General features: G+C 41.3%; 1 protein-coding gene across 2 annotated transcripts in view; it reads right to left on the bottom strand.

The window, feature by feature from the left end:
* fgd5a (FYVE, RhoGEF and PH domain containing 5a) overlaps positions 1-20012 on the bottom strand; it is a 50479-nt gene extending 30467 nt beyond the window's left edge. For both annotated transcript variants that reach the window (XM_070549906.1, XM_070549907.1), the window contains exons 1-3: positions 19779-20012; positions 14374-17110; positions 205-322 (exon numbers count right to left, since the gene is read on the bottom strand). In XM_070549906.1, the coding sequence (XP_070406007.1) occupies positions 205-322; positions 14374-17110; positions 19779-19788 (2865 nt within the window). In that variant the 5' untranslated portion in view covers positions 19789-20012. The remainder of the gene's footprint in view (positions 1-204; positions 323-14373; positions 17111-19778) is intronic.
* Between the last annotated feature and the right edge of the window lie 5509 nt (positions 20013-25521).

Genomic DNA, 25521 nt, shown 5'->3' with positions numbered 1-25521 from the left:
GACCTTAACGGGACAGATAGCACAATTCTGCCACAGAGGAGGCAGTACGTTGCCAAATCACATATAAACAACAGATCAAACAAGAATCCTTTCATCTATTGGTTGTGATATTTTTTCAGGTGTGATTGAACCACAGTCTCAGAATTCGCTGGGTTTGCTGGAAACCAACATCAATCACCCTTTCATCTTCATCTCATCACTCACCTGTCGGTCAAAACCTTGCTCCACAACCCCATCTTCCTCTTCCGAGGTTTGTCCGTGGTCTTCATCCGCTGGCAGACCAGCAGAGATGGTATTCATTGGGAAAGGCTCAGTGTAGGCACTGCCAAAAATAAAAAAAACAGCAGAAGTATAAAAAAAATACAAAAAATGCACTGACTTTTCTGTATTATGAGACCTATTACATTAAGGGTTGATGATAATGCACATCATACTTTGTATTTTCATTTGGGAATACAAAGAAGTGGGAGGGACACACAAATTCCCAACTGCACACCTACAATAAATGAACCGCACTGTAATCTCATGAGGTAGATTCAAACCCAATTCAATCCCCAAGTGAATGCTTTTCTGCTTCCTGTGAGTGTCTCTAAGCATTTAATTATTATTTTTTTGCTTCATAGGGGAACTTTAATTCCTCTCCCGATTAGCTACAGAGGAGATGACACACAATTGTGTTAATCCTTTAGTGTGCTGTAATACCTGAGGGGATATGCAGAACATTCTACATGTAATCCTTTTTAAATGCAACTTGCACTAATTTGTTTTGTTCTCTGGCCCTTTAAGACCATTTGAATGTGTCTGACAGCTGTCACATCACCAGTAAGTGACATAAAATGCACTTATGGGACATGAATCAGACGTCTCTTTCTGATTGATGCAAGTTTTAAGAAAGCTGCTTTACTGCATTGAGCATGATTGTTAATAGAAGACGTTATAATTCTTGATTGAACATAAATGTTCAGTGCCACCATTTATATCTTAATTTTGAAAGATCACTTGGTGATGTCTCATCAGTATACAAAACCTCAGCATTGTTGGGTCTCATATGGAAGCGTACTGCCTTCACTACAAGTGAAAATGGGGCAGTATCTTGTGACAATGAGAAACTCTCGTAATAAAAGTCATTTTAATGAGAACATTTTACGTATTAACGTGTTTATTGTCTTATAATAACGACAAAGGTTGTAAAAAGTCGTAAAATGGCAATTACATGTTGTACAGCAGCAGCAGTGACACAACCATCCAACAAGTGCATAAATCAACTAACTACGCTCACTAGTTCTCCAGCTTTGCCACGCACACCCCATTGCCAAGGCTACAGACTGACAGCTTTTCATGCTAATGTGTTGCGTTTAAGTAACAAGTGCAAAACACCAAAAACACCCACAAATGTCCCACACAAAGTGAACGTGTCTAATGTAAAATCGAGATATACTTTAATGAATATTATTTTCTCATTGTGAAAAGGCTTTAAATGGGAAAAAGCAAAAACAGTTCTGCAAATTTGCAAAACTAGTCACTGATACCGCTCCTAAATTTTTCCCCACACCAACGGTTATAAGCTTCAGTCTCATCCAGTTATCGAGATTCCTTTTATTGTCACTGCATAGGTACACAATTAACTTGTCATTGCCTAGATCTCAGTAGCGGTTTTAGGCACGGGCAGACAGGGCAGTTGCCCGGGGCGGCATTTTTTCATGACACAAAAGGGGCGCACAAGCGCTGAGTAAAAAAAAAAAAAAAAAAAAAGGAAATCTGCGCCGCACCGAGGTTTTCTATTATCTGTCATATGACAGTGTCTGGATTGGAAACAGCAAGTTGGCGCCCCCTGCAGCTGCAGGCGCTCCGTGCACCGTGTGTGTATGAAGAAGAGGAAGGGGAGGGGTGCGGCGGGGGAATTCACCTCTGGGTGGGTCCAAATGAAATGAGCGGGTAGGGGCTGAATCAACTGTATCAACATGGCTAAAGTCGATCACATCTTGATGTTCTTCCACATTTCATTCATAATATCATAAACACAGGCCTATCATTCTTTCAGGTGTTTCTGAATTGTGTGAAATGGCCGAATAAAAAAAGGAAAAACAAAACGATTTTGTGGTCACCCCCCCCATCAAGGTCAAATTGTTTAGTCCTGACAAAAGGAAACTTATTGAGTCAAGAGCCAAACAGAAGAGATGAACATAAAAAGGCTAAAACCAACAGGTGCCCGATTCAGGAATAAAAAAGAAAAAAAGAGGAGAAAAATAAAGGTATGGTCGCCCTCATGATGAATGTTTTCAATTTTTTGAACCAGTTAACTGGGATTTTAACGGTTAAATCCGGTCAACTAGTTGCTAACAGAGCTAATAGGGCTGAAATATTGAAACGAATATTCAAATGGTTCGAATAAATTCCTTGAATCGTTTTTTATTGATTCAAACTAGGATTTGTTAAATGCTCGCTGCAGCCTGTGGCCTGCCTGAACAACAACAAACACATGTTGATCAAGTTCACATAATAATAAATAAAACAACTCTACAAGCAGAAGAAAACACCCCAGTCACCACTAACTATCCTGTTTATTTATTGCAGATGGCTGCACTGATTATTTTTTACATGATTTGTTCTGTAAAAGTTGGCATTTTTGGTAGTCTACAGTTTTTTTTATGTCAGTTTAAATTACAATTTCAGAGGCAATTGTAAAATATTATGGATCATGAGATCTATTGGAGATCTACCCCAACTTTTGGACTGCTCTGCCAGTCACTGTGGCTCCAGCTGAGAGGAGCTTTTCAAAACTTGATCAAGTCATACCTGAGGTCACCTATGTTTCAGGGGCGGCTCACTGACCTGGCTCTGATTAGTATCAATCACTCAGTAGGGGAGCAGATTTCATATGATGACATTATTGATGACTTTGCATCAAGGTTAGGTTTTAATTTTAGTTTGTGTTTTCTGTTCTAAGTGCAGTGCTGTAGTGATTATCTTTAGTTTGTTATGTGTGAAATATTTTTGCTATTTAGAATATGTATTATATATTATGTGCATATATTCTTAATATTTAGTTAGTTTAGTTGTTTTTGTATATTTGATTCTATATATTTTGATACAGTATATAATGTATAGTGCTTTACATTCTGACAACTTCATAGTAATTAATGTAAATATGTGCAACTTAGAAAAATGAATGTTCAATAGTCGTTCTAATAAAACATGCCTGTTTATGGAAAACGTGTGTGTTCGTGCAGGTGGGGTGGTGTGGTGGTGGTGGTGGGGGCGGTTGGGGGGGCGCTCAAAGGGGGCCTCGCCCGGGGAGTAATTCCATGTAGAACCGCCACTGCTAGATCTTAAAGAAAAAATAGGACATATAAAATTAAATTTAAAATAAGGAACATCCCACATGAAAAGAACACATGCTGTCACACACACTTATCCTGTAAACATAAAGGTAACACAAGACTCATTTGAGACAGGCCCATCACAGGCTGATCAAACCTGAGTCATCTGGTGCTTAAGTGGTCAATTACCCCAAATGGTCTCCTGTTGTTTCTGCAACAATTTCCTAATTGCCTTCATCTAGGCCTGCCCTCTTATTCTCACCTGCTCCTACTGTCTTGTGACCTGGAAAGTCATCCTATATATGTGAATATATAGTCTGGCCACAACCCATAGACCGAGCTCAATTGTGGGTTGCAATCTACAGTTGTATTTCAAACATCAAGCGTTTGTGATCTCTAGGCTTGAGTATTGTAACTCCCTATATGATGGGTTGGGTCAGACTATTGTGCATCACCTGCAGTTAATTCAGAACAGGGCAGCTAGGTTATTGACTGGAACTAGGAAAAGGGACCACATTTCTCCAGTGCTGGCCTCCCTTCACTGACTCCCAGTCTCATACCAGGCACAGTTTAAAATTCTGCTTTGTGTGTTTAAGTTTTTCCAAGGCAGTGCCCCCACCTACTTAGCGGAGCTCTTAAGAAAGCATGTTCCATCAAGGTCACTGCGGTCAGCTGACCAGAAATTGCTTATTGTCCCCCGCACCCGATTTAAGACTCGTGGTGATCGGGCTTTTTAAATCCTTGCACCCTCTCTCTGGAACCAGCTCCCGCTCACAATCAGTCCCCATCACTGGCAGTCTTTTAAGAGCAGGTTGAAGACTCATTTTTATAGGATGGCCTTCTCCTAATGCTTTTGGTTTCTATTTTCTATTTTTTGTTTTGAACTTTCTTTGAACTACTTAATTTTAATATTATTTTATCGAAATGTAATCTCATTTGCATTTTATTGTGCTCACAAATTCCTATGTTCTTATTTTGTTTTTAATGTTTTTATAACTTGCTACTTTTAAGTAACTTTATTACTTTTCTTGTCCAGCGCCTTGGGCCCTCTTTAAGGGTGGTGGAAAAAGCTACATAAATAGAGCTTGATTGATTGATTGAAACTGTCTTTGCATGCTATTGGAAAATGAACAACGTTAAGTATTCACCCCTGTGGATGTCAGTCAACGAGGCAGTCCACCATACACTGTCAAAGAAGACGCAAATGTGTCGAAAAGGAGACATGCATTTCGGGAACATCCTATAAAATTACCCAGAAGTTCCAATATTGGAAACAGGACTACTGATGTAATTTGCAGTTCAGAACTCTGAATACTGCTGATAACATCAAATAATTCTTACTTTAAAATATATAAAACAAAACAAAAAACACTCAGATCACATTGGAATGACTGCTTTGCCCCAGAGTGGATGAAGTAGATTGCTTTCAGAATGTTAAAGGCTAACAGACACATCTACTTTATTTTCATTCAGACATGCATCACCAGGCTCACTTTAAACCCTGAGTTTTCCTTTTATCACACACAAGCAGACCTCTAACATCCTTTTGCGGGTGGGCTGGTGAACGCACCTACAGCCCATTACTCATGGTTGACCCCAGACTGGTCAGGTCAGCCTGAAGTCTAAGCTCCTGGGTGATGCCGTAAAGGAGGGAGACCTGGAGAGGATTTTTCTTCGTTGAAGTCAGTCTTCAGCTCTGATTTATCATACTATCTATCACATGATCTTCTGAGGAGTTTCGTATTTTTCATCTTCTACCGCAGTCCCCAGTAATTTATAGGAAGCTTTCACAGAAATGAAAAATAGAATAAATTGTTAATTTTTTAATAGTTTTAGGAAATAGTCAACTCTTGTCATATGACATTGTGTTTCACAAATATAAAAGTCCTTTCCAAGGTCTATTAAGACATTGTCATTGTAGCTGATTGTGCTGCTAACATGGCTGATTTAAATCTACTGTGCAAATTCAGAAGCAGACACAATGACTTAATGGTTAAAAATGAATGTTGTCAACCGTCGTTAGTGGATTTGATGGTGCCTATAATATGTAAATCAATCAAGCTAAAGAGCTCATATTAAAATACATATGTAATGGCATCATTATAGAAAACAAGACCAACAAAACAGGTTCATTAGTTCTGCTAACTCTAGAGGAGAGTGATGCTAATAGAGAGATTAAGAATACAGAGGCTGTTTCAAAGTGTTTGCTGTTTTTAGACAGAAAGGTATTTTTGCTGAATCTGTTGTGTTGGTGATGCTGTGGTAACTATGACTACTGTGACTACTATGACCTTGCGTTGGATGTGACTGTCTTAGATTATTCTGCATTATGTTTGTAATTCAAGGTCATGGTTGCTGATGTTATAAAATCTGCTTTTAATAGTTGTGAAATTATTGAGAGCTAACAGAGTTTCAAAACAGGAAAAATACAAAAATCTCTCAAATTCTAGTTGTAAATGGAAAGGGGCTCATCCATTCACCAAATCAACCTAACTGTGCCACTCATGGTTTAGAACCTTCTCATATTGAAAATGTAACAGCTGTTAGGCAATCCAGTTATTAATGCGTATGAGAAAAGGCTCTCTTAAGATTACTCATTACATCAAAGCAGGCTATAATTAAATTTTGATGGCTATAAGAAAACTAAAAGTTAATTCAGTTTGTTTCTAGTTCCAGCAGGGAACATCTAACGAATACATATCCAAAGCCATTTATGAGCCTTGGAGTGATTTTCTGCGGGTTTTTTTCTCATCTTGAAGAGTTTGGACAACCCTGATCTATCCATCAGTCCATCCATCCATCCATCAATTTTCAGCCGCTTATCCAGAGTTAGGTTGCAAGGGCAGCAGCCTAAGTAGAGAAGCCCAGACTTCCCTCTCTCCAGCCACTTGGGCCAGCTCCTCCAGAGGAATCCCAAGACGTTCTCTGGCCAGCCGAGAGACAGTCCCTCCAACATGTCCTGGATCTTCTCTTGAGGCTCCACCCATTTGGATATGCCTGGAAAAACCTCACCAGGGAGGTGTCTGTGAGGCATCGTAACTAGATGTCCAAGCCACCTCAACTGGCTCCTCTCGATGTGGAGGAGCAGCGAGTCTCTGAGCCCCTTCCAGATGACCAAACTTCTCACCCTATCTCTAAGGGAGAGCGCAGCCACCCCGTGGAGAAAAGTAATTCTGGCTGCTTGTAGTTGCAATCTCGTTCTTTCGGTCACTACCCAAAGCTCGTGACCATAGGTGAGGGTAGGAACGTAGATCAACTGGTTCGTCCGGCTCAGCCCTCTCTTCGCCACAACTCCTGCAGTACTGTAAACGCAGCACCAATCCACTTATCAGTCTTGCGCTCCATCATTCCTTCACTCGTGAACAAGACCTTGAGATACTTTAACTCCTCCACTTGGGGCAGATTCCAAATCCAAATTCTACTAAGTTGCCAACTTAGTTAAAACAGCTCTAATTTCTTCACTTTTCTAGAGCAATATTGCATAAAGCATAACACAGTTACATTTTATTGTAAATAATCACTGAATACCACATAGATAATTATGTAATTCAAAACTAGCTCAGTTTCAAATAAACAGCAGCAAATCTTTTTGAGACTGGCACTATCTTAAGACAGCAGCAACTCACTGTTAGCTTATCAATCCTGATGGAAATAAACACAATTTCTCCAAACAAAGATCCTTAAGGAAGCTTGAATGTGAATGGTCAGTATTTGTCCAGCACCTTCTGAGGGTTCTATAACCCCCCCAAGGCACTTCATCCATTCACACAAACATTCACACACTGGTGGGGATGAGATACAATGTAGCCACAGCTGCCCTGGGGCGCACTGACGGAAGCGAGGCTGCTGAACACTGGTGCCACCGGGTCTTCCAACCACCACCAGCAGGCAAGATGGGTTAAGTGTCTTGCCCGAGGACACGACAGCAGCATTCTCTGGTCAGAGCCGGGGTCATTCCTACAACCCTCCGATTGCTGGACAACCTGCTCTATTTCCTGAACTGCTGCCTGCTATCAGCAACGGGTAAGACAACAAGTATTTATAATGTTTACACAGAAGCACATTTGAAAATGGCCTAAAATAAAAATCTTACTCTTTGATGTCTATAAATCCTTTCACACAATTCCCAGTTAAACTTCTGCATGCTTGAGGAGAGACGGGACATTCTTGGTGAAACAACAGCAGACTTGACATTCCTGACAGCACCACACCTCAATGTGTTGTTTGAGGAAAAGTCCAGACCTCCACCTCACCACAGTGAGCCCCTTCCTCCCACACTTCATCCTACCTGTCGTCTCTTCACTCCACCTCCTCTACCTCCCACCACAACTCCACCCTTGTTCTGCATTTCCTGTAAACAGGGTGATAGGAAGCTCCTGGGCTGGATACTTCCTCCCTTGGGATGACCTGTTCATGACCCTAGAGCAGTTGGCACCAATCCTGGCGAGCCAGCGACACGCCCTGTCCACTGCCTTGCTGCGTGGCGCCCCACCCAGCACAACAATGTACTCAAGATGGCTCCCTCATCACTACTAATACTAACAAAACAGTGGGTGGAGGTACTGTTTTAAAGGTCACACCAGGACTTTGTCATCACTCTGAGCAGTTTTTTATTTTTTATTTTTGTTGAGTTTAAAATAAAAACATAACAATTTAATAAGTAATGCATAAAAGAAAAGGGTTCTAAGCTGAACAAAATCCCAAGTTGGGAACATTCATCCTTAACTTGCTTTGTTTTGGTCGTGTTGCTGCGCAACCATGTGTCGATACATTTCTGCTGATGCAGCAGTCACAGAGGCAGCATCATCTTTGATAAAACAGCAGGGAGCTGCAACAGATACACAGTACACACACCTAAATTAGAATGAATCATATAGTTTTTCTCTTTATGTGTGTGTGTGTGTGCTATACGTTGCTAGTGAACACTCTACTTTTGCTTACTCTGAATTTTTTTTGCTAATGTGGCGTCGGGATGCTGAAATAGATAAATCACACCAGTAGAAACGAGCCTGCAGCCTAGCAGTATTCTGCCTAAAGTGCACGTCTGTGACTGCAGGCGTGGAGTTTGTCTTCAGCTCTCTGAGGCCATTTTCCTCACAAACCCACAAAAGCCCTCAATGCATCTGAAACCCAACTGTACTGAAGGTGTTCCTAATAAATCACTGTCATTCTCATCTAGGCAGCCTGGGACAGCAGTAGTGTCAAGATTTGATAAGTCAAGTGCAATATGGAACTAAAAAAGGCAATTACCCAAGCGACTGTAGAACAACTTTATTGCTGTTGATGTCCACAGTAAGCTCAAATACTCATAAACTGGGCCTGTGCTGGATTGTCAAAGAGAGACAAAAGTAACAAAAGTGTTTCCTGTTGGAATGTGGACAAAGTGAAAGGACTGGTGTGTTTTTGCCGTCTACGTAATGTCACGGTCTGCCTCTATCAGCAGGTGAGGTAACCTGGCAGTCAGCTGTTTGTGTTGCAGGTGGGCGTGGCACGAGCTCCAGCTGATCCTGATTTCGCTAATCAGAGGGCCAGGGGATTTAAGGAGCGGTGTGACACAACTCCAGCGCCGGTTGATACTCTCACCAGGGTAGCTTCTAGCCCAGTACGTTACCTGATCTTCCAACGAACTTGTTCTATGAGATCCTGTATGCTCTTGTTTCTAGTATCGTGCCTCGCATCCTCTAACTACGCCTGGAGTTGTTTTCCTCGTCCCGTCGCTCAGGATCCTCTGGCCTCCACTCTCCATCGCTCTGCCTGCCTGCCTGCCAACCTACACCCTGGACTCACACAACCTTCTCCTGTCCACCTCCTCTACAACCATCGGACCTGCTGCCTCTCCTCCACTGAACTTAACCCAGTCCACCACCGCTAAGAGCTGGTTTAAGACCGTAAGAACAGTTAAACACCAAACTTATTATTCTCTTGGTTCTCTGGTTCCGCCTCGTATTCACGATTGTTTATTCTTTCATTTTATATTTCTGGTCTGTTTCTGTTCCTGCTTTTCTGGAACAGCGCCCTTAGTTTTTCCTTAGCTTCATTTAATGAAACATTGTACTTATTTTACTTACCTGGTTTTCACGTGTGGTTCTTCATGGCCTGGGTTAAGCACCTTGCCCACAACATGACACGTAAGACATCAAACAATGTGCCATAAACAATCCTGACCAGCTGGGCTTTATTTAGGAAGTTGACATGTGTCAAATGCTAACATATTTAAAGTTTACTGGCTCACCAGAACCAGTATGTTAGGATTTATGTTTCCTTTGTTGGTAATCTTATTTCTATATTCTTTAAAGTACTCGAGTTCATTTTATCTCTTAAGTTCTTGCTTTCTGATCTTGTCTGCAACAAGATTGCAGGTTTTAATCCCATTTGCAGCATTCTGAGTTTGTATGTTCTCTCAGTGCATGCATGGGGTTTTTCTGGGTGCTCTGGTTATAACTGATTACTATCTTATCTGTTATCTGCTCTGAGAAGCCTCTGCTCAGAGAGACTTAAAACCAGCAGGACCAACGAGCTGATGGTCAGACTTATACTTTATACACTTAAACAACCTAAAGCCTGGGGCACACAGAAGACAGATGCACTTCGCCACAGAAGCATTGCACTTTTGGGAAGTCAAATGGTTACATAGGACTTGTTATGCCGCTGAACGCTTGTTGGAAAATCTCGTAATATTCACAACATCACGCTGGACTTGAGAACAGGAAGTGGAAAGTGACTTTTGTTTATATGTGATCAAATTTGCCATCATGTTTTGTGACACTCTAATTGATTAAAAATGGATAAGTACACTAATTATTAGAATAATTTAAGATCAATAGTACTTTAAAGTTACTTATACTGTACTCAGGTAGCATATATAAGCTCCTCATCTATGTTTTGATGGTTGGGTTTGTGCCATAGAGCTGTTGTAATGTCTGTACTCCACGATGTTGTAAACAGCCGTGCCACAACGCTTGAAAAAGAACTGGCACCTATCTTTAGTGCCTCTGTGCGGCCTGGCATTTCTGGGACGTGGCGTTGCGCTCCCCGTGTAGCCACTCTCAGTAACTCTAATGGCTTCTTTTTAAAATGAGCGACGTGGTGCATCTGCCTTCTGTGTGCCTCAGGCTTGCTGACAAATCGGGGGCACTGTTTTCTAAAAGAGGCTTACTTAAATGAACATAAATGGTTTCTCAGTGAAGGACCTGTTTAAAAAAATCCTGCTGGACATTACCCCTGGGCGCACCAGCAGTACTGCCAGACCACTTCATGTAAATGACTGCGTAATGCCAAACTAACAAGTTAAAAAATTACTTAGAAAAACTGTGATGCAACTGGAGCTGTTTTTAGATACCCTTTTGGTCTGGACTGAGCTCTGACTAGCAGTTAGCTCATCAGTCCTGTAAGAGGCTATTCTTAAAACTGTCTGCCACAAATTTCCTTGACGTTTTTCCCAAAACCCACTTCAAAATGGAACAAAAAACATTTATCTTGTGACTCACTAATGTAGTGACACAATATTTACTATTTACTATTTTGTTAAATGATTATAGCAAGTTTCTGCAGTGTAAATAGAAGAACGTATAATTTTTATAGCGCCTCTCAAGATAAAAATGACGAGGTGCTTCACAAACAAAAAAAATGTAAAAAATATATAAAAAACATTCAGAAAATGTTTAAAAAATATTTAAAATGAGCAAAAGTAGGCAATTGGGATTTAAAAGAAAAAATGTTAAGAGAGAGTGAATAGGAAAGAGGGAAATCATTGGATCCTGAGGAAGGTGGAATAGGTGGGGAGAGCAGAATAAAGAGAGTGTTGAAGAAGGTCATACAAAAGCCAGCTTGAACAGGTGAGTCTTCAGCTGCTTTTTAAAGGAGACCACTGAGTCCACTGATCAAATAGTAGCAAATAACAACCAACCGATCAATAACCCAAAACTGGAAGGGTTGCTAACAACTAATGTAGGATGACTTATTTAAAAAATGAATGCCACTGAAATTTGAACATGCTCAGTGTTAAGGACAGCAATAAGCTATTGAACTTCCAACAGCCGTGCATTCAAAATCTGCATTCCAGTAATATATTTGGGCAGTCTGATGGATCCTCACTACCCTAAATCTCACACCTGATTTAAACCATAGTGGCTCAGATGCTAAAGATATAGTGCAAGGCGTAATGTGTTCAGTAAAGTAAAGAAAAGGTGAAAATATTTTGTTACTGCAATATTCAAAGATATAGGATGTTGCATGTTTTCTAATACTGTGGAGGTTTATGGGATGTATCCACAAACTATGGCCGAAGCATATTGTTCTAATTGACTGAGGTCAAACAGTTTTGATTTTTTTAATTAAGATTGAGGAAATGACTGTGTGTGGAGATGGTTGAAGCTGTGGCAAGGACTGGGATCATTTTGTACAGTCTCATTGTGGTACTTCCTCACTCCATCTCCAACTGCAGTAAATCCTGCAAGCCCTCCAGAGCTCAGTTAAAGAGAAGCCCTCGGGAGGAAGCTACTTCTATAAAAGCCCTCCTAAACATCGGTCAGGTAATGGAGAGAAATTCCACCAGAACTGCGTTTTCTTCCTTCTGTTCATACAAGTCAAGTTCATCTTTCTACTTTATAAACCTTGTTTTTTCTATTGATCTGCCTCTTTCTATTAACACTTCCCCTCTACTGGTGCTCTCACTTTCTATTTCATCCCCCTCCAGTTTGATGTGTGAAAGAAGCCCCTCACCCATTTTGTCACTTTTAATTGCATCCATAATGACTTTCTCTAATGTGTACAAGGCACAGTCAATGATCTACCTCATTGCCATTACCTGTTCTATTACCTCAGATTGCATAGGAAGCAGCAGCTCCAGCTGTGACCTCTAAAACCAAATAAAATAAAAGTAAGCGTTCCCACAAGCATTGTCCATCTTCCCAAAGCCAGTGAAGCCTGACACAACAGGCTGCTCGTTTCTCACACAGAAGAGTTTCCAATGAGAGAGACCTGGTTGGTGTTTCATCACCAGAGGTTCAGTATTAGAATATCTGCGGCTACATGAGAGTTTAGATGTACTCATGAGTGAGTACTCACCTCTTTTGTAACCGACAAAATAGACTGTTCATTAAAGTGAATCTATGAAAAGTTGAATTTATGTCAATGAATAAGTAAAAGTAAATTATTGTATTACATGGATGCAATTTAAAATACACTTGTCATATATATAATAAAACTATTTTCATCATTGGTTAATCCATTAATGCAAAAAAGCATTTGCCCCCTATAATGTGGGAGAGCAGTAGTCCAGGATGTAGAATGGGTTGTCCAGTAATCAGAAGGTTGTAGGTTCAATCCTGGCTTCCACCAGAGAATTCTGCTGTTGTGTCTTTGGGCAAGACACTTGCCTTGCCTGCTGCTGTTGGTCGGAGGGACCGGCGGTGCCAGAGCAGGCAGTCCTCTCTTCCGTCAGCGTGCCTCAGGGCAGCTGTGGCTACATAGCTTATGATCAGCAGTGTGTGAATGGGTGAATGACTGATTGTGTCGTTAAGCGCTTTGGGGGGTTGTAGAACACTAAAGCCGGGCGTACACTGTGCGACTTTTTCACTTTTTTGAGCCGATTTTCCACTCGTGCGAGAATCCACAAGATCGGGGCGAGTTTTGCGCCGAGCGTCGTGTAGTGTACAGGGGGTTACCAGAGGTGATTAACACCAGCTACCGATCAGCAATCGTGAGCTCGCACGGACTTCTGGCGTGTTTGATATTTTGCTCGTCCCTCGTGAGGGTATCACACTGTTGAAGTGGCGCTTCGAGCAGCTGCGACCCAAAAAGTATCAGAACCGCTCACGGCGCATGCGCAATCCTGCATCAACACTGCTCGCCCGCTATTTCCCTAATAACACACGCTGTTCGTTTTTGTTTCTACACGTTTTTTTCTCACAAAGATTGTCAAGAAAGCGTGTTTGTCGTGTTCATGTCAAATTAAACTGATCACAAAACACAGATTTACTTTCTTTATTTCGTTTTCCTCATCCAACCCTCATAAATCCCTCTGTGTCCTCCTGCAGCACTCCCGAAGGACAACAGGCAAAACAAGACAAAAGTCTGACGTGTTGAGTAAAAACTGCTACTTTTAGCATATTTTTAGGTCTGACGTGTTGCTAGCAGACATACAGTGTGAGCAGTCAGGTCACAACCGAGAATTGGGTCGTACAGTGTGAGCACATGACTCGTGAGATCTGCCCTGTGAGGAAGTCGTAGTTTGAGCTGAAGCTGAGTGCTACGAGTGAAAAAGTCGCACAGTGTCCGCCCAGCTTAAGAAGGTGCTACACAAATACAGACAATTGACCATTGCAGATTAGTTCAGTTTTTGCTTTTTTTTTTGGTTACACTTGTCAGCACTGTACATATTTTAATGTCCAACTGTCTCATTCATTCATTGAAGATTATGTCTTCAAATAGTTTTTCATGCGTTCTAAGTTTCCTGATCTGTTTTTGTTCTCTCTCTGAACTTACCTAATCGCCATGCTCACCTGGAACTACTTGATTGTTTCCACCTGTGTTCATTATGATCTAAGTTCCCGCAGCTCTAGTGTCAGCTCTTTATGCAGATCAGACCAAGTAAGACAAGACAAGTAATTGAAGCAAAACCATGTCATGCTACGCTAACCCTTTTTTAATGTTTCTGTTTTTCCTGCACAATAAATTAACTTTTATTGTTTGTTCCATTCTGTGTGTTGGCTGAATTCTTTGGCCCAGTTTACCTGAATGTTACAGATTATTGTGATAAGTGATTGATGATTCATTTTCACAAACCATGTTTTCTTTTCTCTCATTGAACTCTGAATGAGCTTTAAACCCCTTTTCCCTCTACAAACGTGAGTTTATATCCATCATAAATATACACAGTAATAGTGTACACATTGGTAAGCTCGTGTTTATATAAGCAGTTCCTTGGTGAATGTATAATGTTTGCAATGGGATACAAAGTCAAGTAACTGCAAGGTGGCTAGAGTCAAGTTCTTTCCCTAACATGTCACCAAACATCCCTAGCCAGACGGTTTGAGGTTTACTTTGAACTTACCTTTCATTATCTGCTGTTGATGATGATGTCTGGGGTTTGCTGTCAATTCCAGGGAAGCTGTTCATATCCACATAACCATCATTCTCATTACAGGCTACAGTTGTGCGGGTTGGATTCTCAAAAAACTCGGTAACTGTATGGGATCTGGTTGGTCTTCCTGGAATCTGAATGTTTTCATAGTCTGAGCTCATGGCTGGTATGTTTTCATAGTCTGAGGTATCTGCGCTAGGAAAAGAGATGGAACGAGGTTTGGTCAAAGGCAACGGCATGACAGAGCGGCGAGAGCGCTCCTCGAAGGACTCCACTCTGGAGACGCTCCTCCCATCACCTTTGTGGTCCCCTTTCCTCTTATTGTAAAGAATAAAGGACGACGGTAGTTCTGATGGATGCTTCTGGTTGTTCACCATACGGGACTGAAGTTGGGAAGAGCTGCAATTGCTGATGCGATCAAGCTCTATGACTCTTGTGCCATGATGGCTGGACTCAGAAGACGACCGTGAAGAGCGGACACTTCCATCACTGAAACCCTTTGAATCTGTCTTCTTCTTGAACTTGAGTGCAAGGAAGCGCTTGAATGAGGATTTCTTTTTCTTTGGGACTTCAGTGGATTCGTGTTGGATCAAGAGAGCCGGTGAACTCTTGGTCACAGTTCTCTTTGTGATGGGTGCTAGCTCAAATGGTGGGGGTATTTCCACTAGAGAGGTTGGTGTGGAGACACCACTAGATGACTGATGACTACGCTGGGAAAAGCTGCCAGAGGAAGTTATGACACAAGGAAGGGAAAGAGTGTCCTCCTTTTTCTTCATTCGGATTTCATTCTTAAGCGCCTGTACGTTCTCTGGAGGGGAAGTCAAGGATTCGGGACCTTCTGCAGACCGCGAGTTTAGAAGGAAGCGACGAGACTTCATAGATGGAGTCACACTATTGACTCCTGGCTGCTGTGAGTGACTCAGAGGTTCACTAAGCTTATCCTCGGCTACAGTGCAGTAGTCATGAGTTTGGTCTTCTGTCCCAGTTTCTTCTGGTACAGTTTCTGGAACATAACCTGAAATTTTACCAGAGTAGGATCGTGATCTTGTGACAATGGATTTTCGATCTAGAGTCACAAAACTCTCCCCATCTGAGTCAAACCCAACCTCAACGTATATGTGCTCACTGTCAGAGTCTGTGTCTTCATAGTAAGGCACAATATGGCAGTCCAGTTCTTCAATGTCCTCTTCAAAGGCCTCTGTGGTGTGAGCAAAGACCACCCTGTTGGTGAGCTCTGGGGTGCGGCCCAGGTCTAGGTCTGCTGGCACTGTGATGTTGCAAAGCCTGAGACGAGGCTGGCAGCTTTTTCTTTGGCCACGGAAAGCCTGCTCACGTTTAGCTGTCCTCTCGGATGCACTTTTTCCTCTGATGTGTTTCTTTTCTATCTCAACCTCCTCCTCTTCCTCATCGCCAATCTCAACATAGTCTTCTGATGAGACGCATTCATTCTGCTCAGTGTTGTCTGCTTTTAAGCAAACCGTGTCGTCGATGTCCGCGTACTCATCTGCCGACTCATTGTCCTGTGCGTTGTCTTTTTGTTGATCAGACTTTTCGGTGGCATCCTCACTGTGATGCTGTTCAGAGTTTGCTTGTTTGTCTTCAAGCTTGTCCACGTCATCTGATGACACATAGTAAGGGTCCTGGTTAGAGGCATCTTTTGTGTTAACTTTATCTGAACATTCAACTTCATCATCATCATCATCGCCACCTGGGCCCCACTCTGGATCAGCGGTGTCGCTCCCGTCTCCTGGAACAGCCCCGATGACAGAATAAGGCCCAAATACGTCCTCTGTGCTGGACGTGAATCGAAAACAACCCGAGATGTCCTTGGTGGCTCTCTCTGGTTGCCAGACTTCAGTATCCCCCGTTTCAGTTGGGTCACATGACTCACATGTATCACTAGCATCATCTGTGGGACCAATTACATCATAGGGATATTCCTCAGCTACAGTGGGAAGCACACTGAATCCAAATGCAAATCTGTCTGCTTCCAACTCAGCCGCTTTTGTGAGCAAGTCTCTTGGTAAACAGTCCTCACTTTGCTCAGTGTTTGTTTCATTAAGACCAGAGTCGTTGTTCTCTCTCACATGGGCACAACATCCTTCATTCTTTTCAAGTAGAATCTGTTCTCTCCCTGACTCTTGTCCTGCTTCATACTCTAGTTCACTTGGAAACTGTGAAGGCACTGATGTGTCCACTTCATCAGTGTGGTTACCACCTTCAGGCTTGATCGAGCCATTTTCTGTGTTCCCATCCTCTGTAATCTCAATTAAATCATCCTCCTTGACAGTGTCTTCGGAGTCTACACTGTCTACATCACCATCATCAGCAGGAATCTCTGCTTCCTTTTCTGTTTCCACCACCGGTTCTCCCCCTGTTGTGTCCTCTTTGTCATTCCCTCCAGCGCTGTTGTCACTAACCCCACCCTGTTCATCTTTTTTCTCCTCTTTGTTGAGATTCTCCTCTGCCATTTCAAGGAGATCACTTGTCTCCCCATCAGAGTGAGACAGTTCTCCGTTACTCAGCCTCTGTTGATGGCAGGACTCTTCCTGTGAGTGAAGCAGAAACACAGGCCTGGGTTTAGGTGCAACAGGGGGCTTAGAGTCATGGAGAGGGGGGGAGGATTTTGGCCTCAGCTTTGATTGGACTGTGATGGTGAGATGACTCCGGACCTTTGGTTGGGGGACTTGGAGTGGATTTTGACAATCTATAAAAGAAGCAAAAGACAAAATGTAAACGTCAGTATGGTAGATGTAATTATTTATCACTTTTACTACCCAGTCTTACAAATAGATTCAAATGTTTGTCATAGATCCCCAAAAATCCAGAGAGAGCTGTGTCCAGTAGTGACATTATCAGCAGGAAAAACAACAGAGCCAATGGGTAGTTAGAAGAGAAACAATAACATCTCCATCTGGGAAAGGACACATGCAGGCTGTGTTTAATGCAGATTTAGATAAAGAAGAAATCATGGTTAATCATTATCAAAACTTTAAACTCTTTCTATATTAGTTCATTTATGGAATTACTAATGTACTTAAAAGCAGCAACACAAGGTCATTGTACATAATTTTACTTTTACAAATGTGATTAAAGGAATATTGTAGGCATGTCTGCAGTGTTTTTTTTTTACGGAAATGGTAAAACTTATTAGTAACCAACCAGATCTTTAGATTGTCTCTATGTGGAAAGACAAAGATTTGTTGTGACAAAACAGAAGAGTGAACAAAAACATTAATTACAGTTAATGCAATCATTATTTTATGAACTTTTATACAACTGTAAATTTTCACATTACAAGATTACTTCTATGTGGTTGATTTCAACAGAAAATAGCCACTGCAGCAGTTTTCTGAATAATTATGCAGAAAGAACCATGAAATGTAAACATTTGTCGAAAAAATAAAGTTATAAAACAACACTTGGATGAATTGTTATGAAATATTTGAGACTGAAGATGTCTTTTGAGATATGTTGTATTGTGATGCAGCTTCTTGCTCTTTTGTTCTATCAGAATAAGTCTATGTTTCTCGAAACTGAGGTCATTCAATGAACTGTTAAAGATTGATATCAATGGAGAACCCCTCTTCAAAAAAAGAATGGTTACTGAAAAGTGGCAGTGTGTAGTTTCCTGCTGCTAGGGGGCAGTACATGCGTACATTTCAGGGTAGTTTTACACCATATCGCTGTGACTGTTGCTAGTAAATTTTGTTACCTGTGGAGCAAAAAGCATGCAACCTCAGCGTGACTCCTCAGACTTTTGATGATCTTTCAGTAAATTCCATCGAGATAATGCAATGCTGATAGTAGTTTTCTGGATCTGCTCAGAGTCCTGTGCCTGCAGATGATGTCATCATACTACCGCAATATCACTTGGCCTAAATACATTGCATCTGTTATAAAATTTATGCTTCTTACTGCCTAAATGTTTTTGAATGGGACAACGAAACTTCTGTAAGTCATACGTCCAGTCAGTCATGGTGTGATGTCATCAATTGGCGCAGGACCCGGAGCCGACCAGAAGGAAACATGACGTCTAATATAGCATCCCTCAAAGACACTAGACCTATGCACTTTAGACCTGACTTTTATGGTGATACGGTACGAAGCAGCCAATATTTTTCTACAACTGGACATCATTTAATTCATTTTCAACAACGTTTCAATGGATATTTTTAGAGATTAATGGTAAAAACTACACATTGTCTCTTTAATGTTAAAAAATAGTTTGAGCACAACAGTGCTTATGAAATCTGGACTTGTCATAAAACACACCCATTCTTTAGTGTGTACACCCCTGGACTCTTCCTGTTATTTAGTACCTGCCCTGACGCACATCCTATTAAACCCTGTGTGCACCCTTGTTATCTCTTACTGTTTTCTTGCTCTCCTTCTGTTCTTTCTCCGGTTATCACTTGATAGGTGCACATCAAATTCCTCTAAAGCAATAGTGAATTTGTTGGAATCACATAACTTTTAGTCACCCTAACCCTAACTCTTTGCCTTTTCAAGTCAATTACTCAGTCCAGCTGAGTGTGAGGGGGGCTGATCATTAGCGAAGCCCACCATAAACCTTTCTAAGAGTGCACATTTTCACAACACAAATGGACTTCCTTCTTCTCATTCTTTCACGATTCTCACGCAAACAGAAGCACACACAACTACACACGCACAAGCCCTTTTTTTCTTTAGAAGGGGCTCTTTGAGTCCACCAAAGAACAATAAAAGAGGGAGAGAAACCATTCTGACAAAGCACCCGACTGCAAACAACAGGATATGAATTATGTAACAAGAATTCAATTAAAACAAATGTTTAGGAAAACAAAGGAAAAGAAAGATACTGGGACCTTGGCTGTGCCAAACTTACAGGATATGATTTCACACAGTGTTCTGGTTATGAATGTCACCCACTAAACCACAATATCTGAAGTGATGAGGTTAAAGGGAGGGGGAATTTGGGTTGGAGAAAAATTAATGGATATATTTTAAAAAGATGTTTTTAAATTCTTTGGATTGGAAAGTAGAAATGGACTCTAATTTAAACAGATAAGTAATTCCAACCGAAGCAGTTATTCCTAAACATCCACACAGATTATTGGGTCTCATTCCAATTCTTTGCTGCTTTATGGATTTTAATGACTCCCCCAAAAAACCTTTGCTTCAACAGTTTGATAAGAAAACACAAAAATAGCACAGTCAAAAAAGGTTTTATTTCAATTAAGTCAATGAATAAAAATAACGAATCAAATGAATAGAAAAAATACGAACAAGCTGCAAATAACTTGGACAATTTAACCCTTGTAAACACTTTTGCGCAACACTAAGAATTTCAAAGTTTGCTGTTTAAAATTAATATAAAGTTTCTTACAACCCACCTGCGTTCATCGTGGGACATCGTCATCATCATCATCATCATCATCATGAACGGTAACAAACAGGAGTCCTCATTTCTCCCGCACAGAGACGGCGTTCATCCAAATCCCGCTGAGACTTACTCCAAACGCGCCCTCAGCCAGAGGAATCTTCTCGCTGGGGCTTCACCAGCGGTTAGCCACTTTTGAAAGGTGCTTGTTTTCGCGAAGCGGCCAGCTGAGCTCTCAGCCTGCGAGCATCTCTCCACTCCTGATGTTCCAGCGCTCTGGTCTGGTGGTGCGCTCCAGCCTGGAGACGGGAGGTGCGCTTCCTGAGGCTGGACTTCAGCGCAGCGCAGGCAATTCAGCGACTATAATAGGAGCCCCCCCACCCTCACACACACACACACACACACACACACACACACACACACACACACACACACACACACGCACTTACGCACTTACGCACGCACGCACGCATGCGCACGCACGCACGCGCGCACACACACACACACACACACACTTTTTTAGAGCCCATGCTTCTCAACTACTGTGAAAACACCGAGGGTATTACTACTGTTTTATAAGACAAATGTAAGCAGACCAAGGACGACAAAATCCATAGCCACAAACTCACCCATCATCCAGCGGTCAGTAAAATTGTTACTATTTTCTCAAAACAGCTGCGCAATGGGAGACCGAAAGCATATATATATATATATATATATATATATATATATATATATATATATATATATATATATATATATATATATACGTTTGCATGAATAAAACTGGTGAAACTGGAGCTGCAATATCCTGCACCTGCAGCTACAGCCTACACTTTGTTGTTGAGTCCCATTGTAGTGAAAGTCCCAAATCATATGGAGATCTGAAACCAATTTAAAAATTTTCCTGCAGTTCATACAAATATGGGTAGTTTGCAAACCTTTATGGGGCCATGAAACCATTCAGTTTCAAGCAAACAATGCAAAAGTACTAAATGTAGCTGCTGTTGGTAATTTTTATGTCTGCAATTAAATGTGAATGTTTGTGTAATGACAAATCTTTAATCCACGAGTAGATTTATAAAATAAAATTTTATGAACCACTGGGAAACACTGGAGTCAAGACGGCAGCAACACACTCAGTCTTGGTGCTCGAACTAGCAGCTCATCAGTCCCATCATGGAAAATCTTTATTTATTTGAGGCAGCACCGTTCGGGAAGCTATGTGCAAAAGCTAAGGTAAGAATCATTTAAAACATTTGCAAAATGCATAAAAGTTTTCATTTGGGTGTGTTTTTTATTAGATAAGTGGAATACATTTTCTAATTCTAACAGAAATGTAAGCTGTGCAGCTGACTTGTGTTTATTAACCCTCTCAGGCTCAAAATAAGTTTTGATAAAAGGATGAACAACTAAGTCCTTCGGGGGGCTTCTGGGTTAAAAAATGCTCATGAAACACGCATGTGGAGTAACCAGGTAGGTAGGTTTTAACTGTTGCAAATCTTTAATGCCTGCCTCCAGAGGGTTAAGTCTGGATATTATTCTGCCCTCCATAAAATACGACACATGGTACAATCTGAAATGGACATTTTTCTCACAGCTGTTCTCTGTATGTTTTGCTCGTGGAGTATTTCCTGAACCAGAACAGTGCATAGAAAGGTTCCTAAAAGCAGTTTCCAAAAACAGTTTCTCCAGGACACCGAAAGCTTTTGCTTCCTGAGCAAGCATCTGTTATAGGATTAAATGAATGCATCTCCTGAAAACCCCTCTCTCCATAACAGGAAACTGCTCTCCCCATTTCCTGCACAACAGGCAACACTTCCCTAGCAACAAATGGGAATGGTTAGCGATGTTAACCCCTTAGGTAGCCTTAAACACAGTTGACCGACGCTCATGAAGAAGAGCTGCACTTTTACCAAGTTGAAGCTGAGACTCGTGAGATTTCAAGGATATAGGAAGGCTGGGATTGTTGTCCAAATGGGGGTGTTTGATTTGACAGCTCCCAACACAGGTTAAAGGCCCACATGTTGAGATGGGACTATCTCACCTTCTTTCTCCTCCTTCGCAGACTTGAAGGTCAAACAATGCAGCAGATGCAGCAGAGATGAAGTGGATAGCGACAGAAAAGAGAAGCACAATAAAGGAGTCAGCCAGAGTGAATCGCCACAGGGCTCATGTCCTGATTGCTGCAGTGGCATATAGACCCATTCATTACACACAGCAAAATTCCCATTCCAGATGGTTTGGCACAGGAAGGATTGTGCTTTGCTGCACGTGCAAATCGCTATCAGAGTTTAAGAGGCGATTAGAGCGTGTTCGTGCCACAATCAGGCCATATTATCTTTATATTCGCATAAGGATCATCTCATTAAGGAATACATGCTTTGGGGCGTATAATTATAATTTCTGAATTATTAAGTTTGCAAATAAAAGGGGAAATAATTGTGAAATCACTAGTGATAAAGATGTGTTTTATGCAACAATTAAACAAAATGCTGAGTAATCTACTAAAAACAGTTTCATTACAGCATTGTTTTACTTCTTGACCATTGTTGGCAACTGAAGTTTAAATGCTGTTTGTGTGTCAGCTGCAACACATTTACAGCTGCCATGAAGTCACCTTTTGTTTTTAAGCACTAAACATAGCTAAGTTTTTATGGCTGTGCCAATTGACCACCCTCATGACTTTTTTTTTGTTTTCATTTGAGCAAAATATGTTTTGTTTTTGTAGGGTGTGCAAATAGGACCTGTCAAGAGTATTGTGTCATACTGCTGGAAACATGAATGGCTTTACGAGTAAATATCCCTCCAGATGTGTAGCACGGATGGTCAAAACATGTTTTTTAGGACACAGGTTTCCTGGACAGCCTGTAGCTGCGAGCTGTCAGCCTTTCCTCCATCTCAACAGAAGCGTTGCTCAGAAAAAGACAGACTAGAGAGTTAGGAGAGAAAACATGCTGTTTTAGCGGAGAACAAACCAGCTTTTTCTCCCTCTTCATTCCAAACACAAAACAGGAAATGGCATCGGGAAAGTGGTCAGCAACTTGTTCCCAGAGCTGAGAAAATCCATAACACCTGCTTTAGCTGTAGAGAAACACTCTGCTCTTTGCCAATGAAGTTACGCAAAATTGCGTTTACAAAAGTTTTTACCTGCACATTTATGGATCACAAGGATGTGTTCACCATTAGCAATATACTAGTCTCACCAAAGAAGGCACTGAGTCATGCAGTTGTGCAAACTAAGTGTATCGAATTCCCTTATTGATTTCTGTGAGTCCCAAGAAGAATCAAGCAAAGGTCTTTCACCTCTTTAAAGTGACCTAAAACACCTTTGCATTTGGAAAGCAAAGCATCTGACTGCTGCAGTGCATCGGATCAATATCGACATGTTCCATTGATTCCTAGCTGTGTATGTAGCCAGCAGGAGCGACAGCATCCCACTGAGAGATGCACATTCTCTCCAATCTTTAGATTCTTATTAAGAGGCTTCAAAACCAGTGACAGGGATATTATAAGACAACTGAGTTTATTAAAATATCAGAAAACTGTGGAGGGTGGTTATTATTTTAGGATTAACAGGCTTGGGAAGTTTTCATAGAAAAACTGTGATGGTGTAGATAATGCTAAATTAAATGTGGTAGGGTGCTTTTATGCATGTAAGAGTTTTCTTTGGCAATAGTGAAACCAGTAAGCTTTGATCACTGGGTCTCAGGGACCTGCTGGGGGTGTAGGGACTTAGAAGATCCTTAGTGCTTGTCCATGTAAGGCTCTATAAACCAGAACCAGCATCGTGAAATTAACTCTGAAGTTGACTGGCAGCCAGTGAAGAGGGAAGAGGAGTGGGGTCACATGAGTGTGTTTGGAGGACTTGGTCAGAAGCCGAGGATTTTGGTCAGACAAGTGAAAAGTGAGTTGATGTCGTCAAAGCGTGAGGAGGTGAAGGTGTGGATAACAGCCTCAAGTTCAGAGTGGGACAGAACAGGACTCAGCTTACCAATGTTCCTGAGACGAAAGAAGGAAGAGCAAACAAGAGAACTGACAGGAAAATACAGGGTGAGAGCTGGATCAAAGGTCACACCAAGATTCCTGACAGAGGAAGCAGAAAAAGGAGGAACAATTGAGGCTCTAGCACAAGACCTTGTGGGACACCATGGGTGAGCAAGGTGGGGGAGGAACAAAACTTGGAGAAGAGGGTGGATTACAGCATTCTTAAAATAATCAGGGACCTGACTAGAAACCAGAGAAGAAATAATTATATAGAGCATGCTGGGACTGATGGACTGAAAGGCGTTTTTAAACTGAAAAGTATTAGAACACACAGGCCTGTCTCTGTTTGCCCCCAAACATCTTAATTATCTCCAAGACCTTTGGGAAAATACGGAGTGGACTGATGAAACAAAAGTCAAGAAAAATTCTGTTCAAATATTTTATAACCGCGCTGTACACAAAGTTTGCCCCTCCTCCACCCGACTGACTAGTTTTGCATCTGTCAGAACCTTGAAGTATACAGGTGGACTTTGGATGTCAGCAGTTTATCAAAAATCAGCAAATATACAGTTTGTTCCCCAAAGGACCGTTAAAACTCCATAGCCAATCCGTCAGACTAAATAGCAACGCATTGCAGCACTGTCTGGATGAAAAATGTGAGTTGTATCAAATAAAGAAGCCATAAAATAAAGGGACTTTATTGTTTCTGTGCTTTAGTCAACATAATTTTGATTTTATAAACATAAGCATTTTAAACTGGGATCTTAACTCATGCTGGGTTCCTCCAGAGGTAGCACACCTTTCCAGAAAACAGAACCGGAGCATAGCTCTGCAGCTAAAATCGTTGTCTATGATACAATGGCTGTCAGCGGCCGCTGCTGTTAATTAGCCCCAAAATCCAGAAAGTAGGTCAGACACTCACAAGAGAGGGCTTTACCTTTTTTCACATATGCTGCAGAGAAAACCATTCAAGCTCAACATACATTGATTTATTGGATAAAAACCCAGGTAGTTCCATTTAAAAAAATAATATTTGTGTCCTTGGAACCTTTCTTTAAACAAAATCATTTGTGATCTGTATGCTTGCTGGTTTTTACTTTGTATTTTTATTTCAACAGTCTGAGTAATATGTTCTTGTTTTTCCACCTTAAAAACCCCATTAATGAGTTCCCAACATGGGACTGTGCTGTTTGTGTGTTTAAATGACAGGACCCAGAAAAGGATGCATGCACTGCCTCCATTCAGAATATGTGCAGTATGTGGAGAAAAAAAAAACCCAAGTCAGAATTTTTACTTCTTGTAAGTGTTTTAACAGTTTTCAGCAGAAGACGACAGGGACGATGCAGGTAGTTTTAAGCGTGAGATTCACATCATAACAAAACAGCCCACAAGAGCCTGTAAAGTACCGTAGCACATTAACTGCAGACGTAAACACATTTTCAAGTGTCAGAGTTGCAAAATAAAATGTAGTCTGGGAAGGTCTGTTACAACAAGGGAAAATGATTAATAGGAACACGACATTCAACACAATATGAACAGAAACCATAAGTCAAATCTCTGATAACTGCAACAGAAGCAGGTATATAAATTGTGAGTGTTGTGAAAACAATACTTGTGCATATCAAGGGACTTTCCAACTTCTTCTGACTATTTAAGGATGTTCCCTACATCTTTAGATTTGACTGATGATCCATGTATGTGTGTGTGTGTGTGTGTGTGTGTGTGTGTGTGTGTGTGTGTGTGTGTGTGTGTGTGTGTGTGTGTGTGTG

This window comes from Nothobranchius furzeri, chromosome 3 (assembly GCF_043380555.1).
Source record: "Nothobranchius furzeri strain GRZ-AD chromosome 3, NfurGRZ-RIMD1, whole genome shotgun sequence".
Lineage (NCBI taxonomy): Eukaryota > Metazoa > Chordata > Actinopteri > Cyprinodontiformes > Nothobranchiidae > Nothobranchius > Nothobranchius furzeri.
Note: the sequence above shows the minus strand (reverse complement) of the source record. Positions and strands in the feature narration are given on the sequence as shown.